Source organism: Filicampus tigris, chromosome 18, assembly GCF_054856515.1.
Source record: "Filicampus tigris isolate MCC_2025a chromosome 18, RoL_Ftig_1.0, whole genome shotgun sequence".
Lineage (NCBI taxonomy): Eukaryota > Metazoa > Chordata > Actinopteri > Syngnathiformes > Syngnathidae > Filicampus > Filicampus tigris.
In genome coordinates, this window is record NC_141234.1 from 11,157,313 (window position 1) to 11,167,500 (window position 10,188).

The 10,188-nt window shown below is 38.5% G+C and overlaps 1 protein-coding gene across 1 annotated transcript in view; it reads left to right on the forward strand.

The window, feature by feature from the left end:
- Positions 1–7,602: 7,602 nt before the first annotated feature.
- osbpl10a (oxysterol binding protein-like 10a) overlaps positions 7,603–10,188 on the forward strand; it is a 38,550-nt gene continuing 35,964 nt past the window's right edge. Inside the window, exon 1 of the mRNA XM_086014110.1 lies at positions 7,603–8,181. Within this exon, the coding sequence (XP_085870236.1) occupies positions 7,925–8,181 (257 nt within the window). The 5' untranslated portion in view covers positions 7,603–7,924. The remainder of the gene's footprint in view (positions 8,182–10,188) is intronic.

A 10,188-nucleotide genomic window follows, 5' to 3' on the forward strand; every position in this document is an offset into this window, starting at 1 on the left:
TTAAACACTGCAGTCGAGCAGAATCCTTGCCTGACCAAAACCATCGCTTTTGCAGAGACAAAAACAAAAAATAAAACATCATGTTTCCTGAGAAAATAACATTGCATCTCAAAGACTGCACGCCATTTTCAACAATTTTGACAGATCTTGTAAAAATAACAGATCCAAATGTTTGTGAATTTGTGAAAAAGTACCAAATTAACCAAATCTGGACAGTGACGATATGTCGTATAATTGAATAATATGAAGTTCAGATCTTCCTTGGACAACCATGATTATGCCAGTCGTAATATTCAATTAAATGATAAAACACAAATTAAAACATAAGTTAATAATACTTTTTTTGAATATATATTTTTTCATGAATCTCAATGGGTGGGCAGTCTGTCAATCTGGCTCCGCCCCTGAACCCGAGGGATGTTAGTTAGGCGTTTTTCTATAGTTTTAAGTTTTTCCTCAGTGACGTTGTCATGCATACATGCATGGAAGTTCAACTATAGGTGAAAGTGCATCACATTGTGGTCCCTCCTTCTCCTCTGCGTAATCAATGCAGTTTGAAGCAGAGGACAATCAATGCTAATGTCATGGGGAGTGAGCGTTAAAATGAGGTTACAAAAAGCATGACCTCACTTATTTCGGACTGCTTAAACTACAGCGATGCGCCCTTATTCCCAAGAGCATAATTGGCTGTACTCAAGGACCATTGCCATTAAAACAACATTGAAGTGGAATTGACAGGGAAGGTTGAAGCACACACACAATTCCCAATGCTTTCATCGAATGACCTTTACAGTGAGCAGAGTGTCTGACGTATGGAAACGAGATTATCTTCCAAATTAAGTGACTCATTTGGAATATGAGGACCTATAATGGTATGGTATGGTAAATATGGCAGGTATGTTTTGGCATGCTGTCTTTGTACACAACACACACTGGAAAACCTTGACATACTTTATAAGACATATAACAAAGCAAAACCAATCAATTTATCAAAGTTCAAGTTTGACGGGTTCTCTTCTGATTGCCGCTAAGATCCAATTGAGCCGTTCTTTCTTTAGTGTCAAGTTCAAAAGCTAATTGGGCTTCTTCCGTCCTTGTTCAGTCGAGCGATAATTGAGCCAATATGAGCCTTATGACACTTGTACAGAAGAGCTGTCACCCGCCCTAATCTTTTTGCACACTTTTGGCGCTAATCAGACTTGGAATTCAAGTTAATTTGACAGAAGACTTGCGCATGAACTTATCAGCCATCAATTACAGATAAAAAAAAATGAATAAATGGGGTACAATTTGAATAGAATAACCTGAGGAAAAATATTAACCATCCATTTTTTATAGAGAGAAGGTGGTCGATACCACCCTCTATTCCATTAAGTAGTTATGGCTTCTCTTTGTAGTTAATGCAGGCTGGGGCAAAACCACAACACATTTTAGGCTCCAATCAGCATTTTGTCATCATGCAGAAAGTCGAACTGGTGGAACAATTTGGAAAATGACTGCCATTATTCCGAAAAGCACACTACTAAAGTCATACAGCCATGAATCTTGTCACACAGTAACATATGTTGTGAGATTCAGTTCAGTGAGAAACTGAAAAATTAATTGCATTGTGTTTTTTTTGTTTTTTTTGTTTGACTTGTTTTTGTGTGTGGTTTTGGTCCGTGTCTCTTTTGGTCATTGGATATTATGCTTGGAAGCAGATATGAAAAATGGAAAAAAAACGACTCGTTATTTGATTTTCATTTTAAAATACAAACACCAACATTGAAATACAGCTTAATTTTCTATTTTGTTGTCTGGAACGAGTAAGGGAAATTCCAAAAACGGGTTTATTTTACATTTTTAATTCTAAAACGAAAATAGAATATAGCACGTGACACAAATCAAAATACGGCGCTATATCCGTTTTAGATTCCCGGGAATTATCACCGAAAGCATTTCTCCAAGTGACCAGGAGATGGCGACAGCGTAGCGCCTGAAGACAATATCGAGAACTGTATTGTTGTACTGAATCGAAATATTTTATAGGCAGTGTTGCTGTTTCCATTTAACGGAATGCGCTATATCCCGTTTTTTGTTTAAAACTTTGAAATTGAAAAACGGAAAGCTGATCTTTTATGTGTTTATTTGACACAACTCGGGAAACAAAATACGACCGTAATTTATCCATTTGTAAAAGTATTTGCCAATTTAAAAAAACGCTTTACTTTAATAGAACATTTTGGTTGCTTATAAATGTATGGTGAAAGATTTACATTGATTTTGTAGATTTTTTTTCAAATGATAAGTTTTTATGTAAAAAAACCTGCCCCAACTTTTCATGTCACTACCGATACGCAAAAAGTATTTGTCTGTAGGCAGGGCTTGGTTTTAGCCACGTCCCCAGAAATTTCAGAATTTAAAAGACATATTAAATTCTGTTAAGTTTTAAATAATATAATACATAGATACATATGTAATACATAGATCTTTCTGAATTTAACTATATTCGATTACATATTTTATCTTAATTTGAAGGGAAAAATAAAACCGAAACAGTCACTACCGAAACATGCAGAAAGGTTTCGGTTGTGACATAATGGTTTCGGTATAACTACATGTTTATTTTTGAATAAAGTACGTTTTAGATAATATAATACATAGATACATATGTCATACATAGATCTCTCTGATTTTAACAATATTCTATTTCATATTCTATCTTAATTTGAAAGGAAAAACACCAAAATGCCAAAAAGCCTAGCAGAGACAGAGTACAGGCGAAGGATTACAATGACCCAGTGAAATCCAAAGAATATTTAATAAAGTAAAGAGAAAGAAATAAGAGATGGAAGAAAGAAGGAAAGTTGAAGTCTACCAATGAATCATCCAGCAGAGAGCAAAGGAAAGTCAGAAGAGCATGGAGGAAAAGACAAGACCACCGGATGTCGCTCAAAAAACAGAGGGAGAGGGAACATACATACAGGGAAATGTATGTTACAAAAATGTTTGTCATTCCAATTAAATTTTCATTTGGAAGGTGAAACTACAGTTTTTCAATGATGAAGAGCCCTGTGATGGACAGGTGAGCGGTCCAGCTTTTGCCCTAAGTCAGCTGCGATCAACTCCAACCCCTGCGACCCTGAGTATAGCACAAAGCACTAGAAAATGGAAAAAATAATGTTTCATTAGTTATAATACATGTTAAAAATTAAAATATAGCAAAACTAGTTAAGTGATTACAATGCTACCCTCACACAAAGTATTACTGCAACAGCAGCAACAATATGGTCACTACCGAAAAAACTGATGTTTTAACGAAAATAAAAAGTATTGAATTATCAACCAACAATTTTTGATAACGATTGTTTAAGTGGTATGTTTGTTTTAATTAATGATGACTTTTGAAGTCAATATGATCAACTTTCTGCATTTTACAATGAAAAATAGCACATAAATGTTGATTTATTTCGGAAAAAGTCATTAAATTCTGTTAAAAATTAATTTTGATTGGTTTTAATGTTAAAACCATATATATTAATTTTTAAAAATACTCTTTGGAGTGGGGAATGGAAAAAATATGAATCTTGAATCTAGTAGAATTCTTCTGTAAGAATTCTTCTGTAATTGTGTGTTTCGGTAGTGACACATTTTAGGGACAGGCAAGACAAACGTAAAAGCAACATGGATACAATAAAGTTTTTTCTAAAATAAAATACAAATTTCATACATTTTCCAACTCTGAATTTGAACCAATTCAGTAGAATGGCCCATATTAGTATCATTTCTTTAACAGAGGATACCAACAATTTTTCCAGGTTACAATACAGTTCACGATGTCGTCTTCAGGCGCTACGCTGTCGCCATCTCCTGGTCACTAGGAGAAATGCGTTTAGTGACAACTTCCGGTGTCGGTACCATATGTGATAAAACAAAATAAAGTATATTACTGCCACTTTTGCGAGGATCGTCCTTCGGTGGCCGATGTGCCAACTGAAGACGTCATGTCAATTCGTGGCTTTGGGAATCGGATTGTGGTTCATGGTTATTCGGATGGAAAACACGTTTTATTAAGAAATACTTCACATTATATACATTGAATCTTGCAGCCTGAGTCAACCACGAAATAGTTGCCAGTTCGGCAGGAGAAACGCAAACATTTCATTTAAACAGCGGCTAATTCTCAGGGCATAAGCGGAAGCGACGTAGGAGCTGCCTCGCCAATGTGGCACGAAGCAATTTTGTATTTTTTAAATTTAGTAACACATAATATAAAAATACAACAGCTATGGGTAACAGACATTGTGGCAAAGAATTATATATTGTAGAAATACGTTATAGAGCGTGACAATTTTGCACCCGATCACATCTGGCACACACACCGGGAATCTAAAACAGATATACGAGCCATATTTTGATTTGTGTCACGTACTGTATTCTATTTTCGTTTTAGAATTAAAAAACGTTTTTAGACTTTTCTTTATATATATACTTGAATTACCTATTATACATTAAATGTATTGCAGATATGCAAATGTATTGAAGTTAAATACAACTGAATTATACTTTGGCAGTGTTTTCTTTGCGTACTATTGTAATACGCTTAACATTTTGAGAATCACTGCTGCACGCGTCTCCAGTCTGGGTTTGATATCTTAGTTAGTTAATGTTAATGGCAATATAATGTCTAGCGTCTTTCATCACCAATAAATTCTATTATTGATTGTGTCTGACAACGGAGCCGTCTGTAGATTCCCATCAGCCCGCTGATATAAAATGCATTCATCAGTATTCAAAATCCGCCATCACTGTAACGTGAACTCTGCCATGCTGCAGTTTTTCCAATAAGCTCTCAAAACGAGTCTGACCAAGCAATGAACGTCTGGTCTGCCATATCACGCCAGGAAATGAAAGTCCTTGAACATGATTCATTAAGAGCTATGAAATATTATGCCGGGGAAATTGAGAGAAATAGAACAGTAAGAGAAGACTTTTCTCCCCCTCATATTTTAGCTTCAAAGTCTTGTTCTTTTTTTCTATGCCAAATCTTGCATCAGTTACCTTCTGAAAAGGTCATCGGTGCTCTAAATGTCAAATGCATTTGGAGAAAAGTGTGAGTTTAGCGCACAAAGTAACACGATGGAAGTCCATCCATCCATCCATTAACTAACTACCTACCGCTTATCTGAGGTCGGGTCACATCTTTCAGAGGGATCCCAAGGCGTTCTTTCCCACCATCGGCTCACCTGTTTTCTGAAGCTGAGCCATGATTGGTTGTTACCTGAACCCTGAGTAACTGTGATGTCATTTTTGGGTGACAGCAAGTGACAAAATGGCCGCCCCTCTGATGGACAAAAACTCATATTCCACAAACGTAATATCAATCAGAATGACGTTTTTACATTAGTGGGGATGCATAGATCATATTATTGGAAAGAAAATTTTGGGATTGACTTCCTTTTTTAAGGAGGAAATCAACCCAAACACTTTTTTTTTTCAAGAATATATTCCCAGCAGGCCCATTAGTTGAAACACTGTATTCTGATTAACATTGCTTTTGTGGAATATGAGTTGAGCAGCAAAATACACTCGTTTTTAGCCATCTCACGGGGCGGCCATTTTGTAACTTCTGTCGACTGAAAATGACATCACAACTGCTCAGGGCTCAGATAACGACCAATCACGGCTCAGCTTCAGAAAACAGGTGATCTGTGATTGGTCATTACCCGAGGCCTGAGAAGTTGTGATGTCATTTTCAGTCAACAGAAGTGACAAAATGGCCGCCCCCAGAGATGGCTAAAAACGGGTGGATTCACTCTTATTCCACAAACTCAATATTTATCAGAATGCCTTAATGGTCTTGTGTAGAACATATTGTTGAAAAAATATGTTTGGGTTGACTTCCACTTTAAAGCGTTAGATATGATTTACATTTGTCAAGACTCTAAGACCTGGTTGTTGTTAATTTCTGAAAAGATGACATTCATGTTTTTGAAATACCTCCTCGTCGATGGTAATTCAGATACAGGTGTTCAGAGTGGACCAGAAAAAGGCCTGCCTCATCTGGGATGCTTGTTTACAAAAAGGAGGAGCGTTGTGGAAGAGAGTGGTGACGCTTCAGCGTCGTCGCGTCAGCGGACGTGGATTGAATCAAAGCCTCTTTCGTATTTCACAGCACTGAGGTCTGAGGATGGTGACGCATGCCGTTTTGATCCAGCACACATGAGGTGATGAAGCAGAGACGATTCTTATTGCTAATGATGAGGAAAGGGAATTGTTGTAAGAGATTATTCCCACCGGATTCCTTAGTACTGCTCTACGTGATTGATTGTTTCATCACTGTATTATAGAAATACATTTGGAATTGAAAGTTAATGACTAAGGCTCGAAACGGTTTGACTTCTAATGAAATGCAGCTGACCCGAGCTTGAATCTCGTCACTACCTTTTAACCAAAATCGCTCTGTTTCTGTTGCTCATGGATTTTTTTTTTTTTTTTACTCTTCTGTATTGATCTGAGCTTTGAGGCTGCCTCAGCAGACAAGCAGCGGGAATCTATCTGAGCCAAGTTAAGTGTCCTGCAGAGATTCATCAAAGTCAGCTTTCGATTGCTCAATGCAGTCGTTGTCTCTTGTGATAGCCTGCAATTCTTTTCAATCCTGGATTTTCAATCCTTGTGTCAAATATTTAAAAAGTTAAATCAATAGTTATTATTAATCTGAACATTTTTAGTTTTGGTCGACACTACTAAAGAGGCACTTTATTGGATTGGCAGTGGTGCGCAATTGCACTTATCTGTCTATGCCCCTTTGAGCAGAGCCTGATTGAGGTGATTTTTGTGGCCCTTTGGGATGGATGTCCTCCCCCATGTAAAAAAAGAAATCCAGGAAAAAATCCAAAACGTGAACAAATATTGAAAAAAAAAAAAAAAAAAAATCAATTAAAAAAAAAAAAAATACCCGAATATGTGAATCCGCGGGTGCTGAACTGCAAATATGCAGGGGTCAACTGTAGTTTTAAGTTGTAATATCACCAATTACCACTAGATGGCAGACATATCTTAGTTGCACTTAGACTGGGTCTTATATACTACAAGTGTGTAGGCCTGTTTTTTTTTTGTGGCAGATTTGGAATGATATGCAGGACAAACCACTCCTACATTAATATTATTTTGAGTTGACCTTTGTGGAAAAAATGTACAAAATGAATTGTTACGCCTAATGTTGGTTTCTTGTTCAGCAGTTGCATGCCATCCGTGAATTGTATATTTTTATGCAAGAGTCTATGCTCTGAAAAAAAAACAAAACAGTATGTGGTTATTCTGTTGCTTGCTTCAAACTCCTTGTTGTTGCGTTAGGAAATTGATCTTTTAACAAGCATTGTCAAATGTATTAGGAACATTTTATATATATATATATATATATATATATTAAGAGCACATATTTTGACCATATTTAAAATAGCAATTTTGTCATCTCTGTATGTATTCATGTAAAGCAAGACTTGTTAATATTCTAAAAGGTTTTTGCCACCAAACTGTGGCTGTAATCCAATTTTCGTATGATGATGTGGCTCACAAGGCTCCGTTGTAACATCCGGGGTGGGCGGATCGAGTGGGCGTGTCTTTGTGCGAGAACGCGCTGGCTCCGAGTAGCGGTGTCACACAGCCTCACGCTGCAGAGACGAGAAAGCCGGGACTCGAACATCGCCGAGGAAGATGTCAGTTTGTACACGCGGCGGGGGACGCACGCATCTACGTCACGGCGCGGTCACGACACGTCCACGGCTTTCGCTTTTAGTTTGCGCCGTCTTGTTCGCCACTTCAATGTGGTGGTGGTGGTGAAATCCTTCCCACGGCTGCTTGGGCTCCATCCCTGTCACCTCCTCCTCTTCGCACTCCTCCTCCTCCTCCTCTTCCTCTTCTTCTTAGCCGCCCCGTCACCAGCATGGACAGGACGCCGAGCTGTCCACATCACGGAACCAACAAACCCAACTCTAGTGACCGAAGCAACTCGTCGAGAAAACCTGGCGGGCGGACGGGTTCGCCAAGCCCCGGCTCCGGCCCCCAGTGCGGCCCCGCGGGGGGAGGAGGCGGCCGGGGGACTTTCGTGGGGAACAGTACCGGCTCACAGCAGGGTCGCAGGCGACAACTGGAAGGAGTTCTCAGCAAGTACACCAACCTCATCCAAGGCTGGCAGAACAGGTAAACAAAACCCCGCATGGAGTTGGCTCACTTTTTTGTGAATGGTTTGTTGTTGATACTGTCCACGTTGCATTGAAGGGGAGGGGGAGGGAGTCATTTGAATCCAAACTGTGCAGTAGATGAGTTGGTAGTGGTTGAGCTTTTTCTTTACTTGCAATTATTTTTCTCTCACTTGTTACTTTTACTCCCCTTGAACACAAATAGAGCTGAACTTTCTTCTCCTTTTTTGGTCAGAATCCTGAATAGTGCTTAGCACACCCGCCTCGCATTTATGAGGTTGGAGTTTGAATCCTGTGGTTGAGATCTTGAGTGATTGAAATACTGGTGTTTTTATAAGGCAGTATAATGGAGGAACAGTGAGAAATAACGACAATGATGCAATAGATTTGGAAAAGTAAGATATTCCCCATCCATGGCCTTATGAAAACACCCTATGTTGTCAAAATGGTACATTTTTTCACTGATAAGATCACTTTAGAACCAACCATCCTCATTGCTTCCTTCATGCCAAGCTATCATGTACAACAGCACCCTAAAATGATGTTCAATCGCTAGTTTAAAAAAAAAAAATTTCAATTGAAAATGTACTACGCTGTCATTGATTAAAATGGTACGAACACAGTACCAGTCAAAGGTTTGGAAACACACTCTTATTCAATGCTTTTTCATTTAAAAAAAAATCCATTAATTGCATCAAAACATAATGTTTTGTAATTTACATTCTTCAAAGTAGGCACCTTTTGCCCAGATAACAGCTTTGCACATCTTGGTATTTTCTCAGTCAGCTTTATGATGATGACCTGAAATGACGTTCAGTTCACAGCTGTGCATTATCAAGAGATAATAGCTTGAATTTCTTGACCTCTTAATATGTTTGAGACCTTTTGAAGGTGTTTCCAAACTTTTGACTGGTGCTGTATTTATTCACAATATTTCACCATGGGCACTCTCATAATGAGAACGCAGAGCAGCTCTGCCGCTTCCGACATCCCAGCAGTGCATTGTTGTGTGATTCATACATCATTTATGACTTCACGCCCCTGCCTTGTTCTGATTTACTCTTGTCACAATGCCATCAATACTGAGCGATTTCATAAAAAGTGGAGTGAATGATATAAAACCCTAATTCAAGTCAACGCTGTTACGCAAGTGAATCTATTGTGATTTGGATGCGAAGACGGACTGAAAAAAGTTGCCGTTTTTCTCAAGCTTCTTTATAGTGTAGGAACACTAAAATCAAGCGCAATTTAATAGATGCTGGTTGACCTGATTTGTTGAGATTTCTTTTTTGCGGGTCCAACAGAGACTGGAAGAGTCACAGAAAGCGACTGAAGTAGACGTCTTGAATGCAAATTCTCTGAAAATCTGTTTTGACACAACTTTCATTGGTTGTGTACAATGTTTATTAATAGGGATGCCTTGCATGTGGCACAGAGTGTTCGAGTAATTACAGTCATCAGCGAGTTTTCAAATTACGAGTGTATTGTGAGTGCTGGGCAGGTGGTGTGGTGGTGGGAAACAGACCCAAGTGGAGCTAAATATGCTGCTGTGTAGGTGGCCAGTGTGAAGTGTTGCTAATGTTGTGGAAGTGATGTGCGTGATTGTCATGGCTCATCAGGAAATCCTTTTTTGTTTTCTGTCTTTGACTGTTATCCTTTCGTGATAATAGCATCATTTGTTACAGCGTGGGAATGTGAGTAGAGCATTTTTTTCATTTGCAATTATTGTAGACAGGCGCAGTTAGAAATGGGCGTTTGCGCCGTTGTGGGATTGAACATAGCCGACTTGATTCCCTTTAAATTCAGCGCAGGTGAGGCACATGGAAGTATAAAGTTTCCGCTATATATATATTTATACGTAATATAAATCTATACAAGTGGAGAAATTTCTCCATGTGGTGATTCTAAATTTAGACTGTTCTGTTCAGTCAAATGAATAATGTGGAGGTGGTGGGTGGTAGGGGTGTACATTTTGAGGGATGAGTCATGACATTGCTTCACCTCCTTG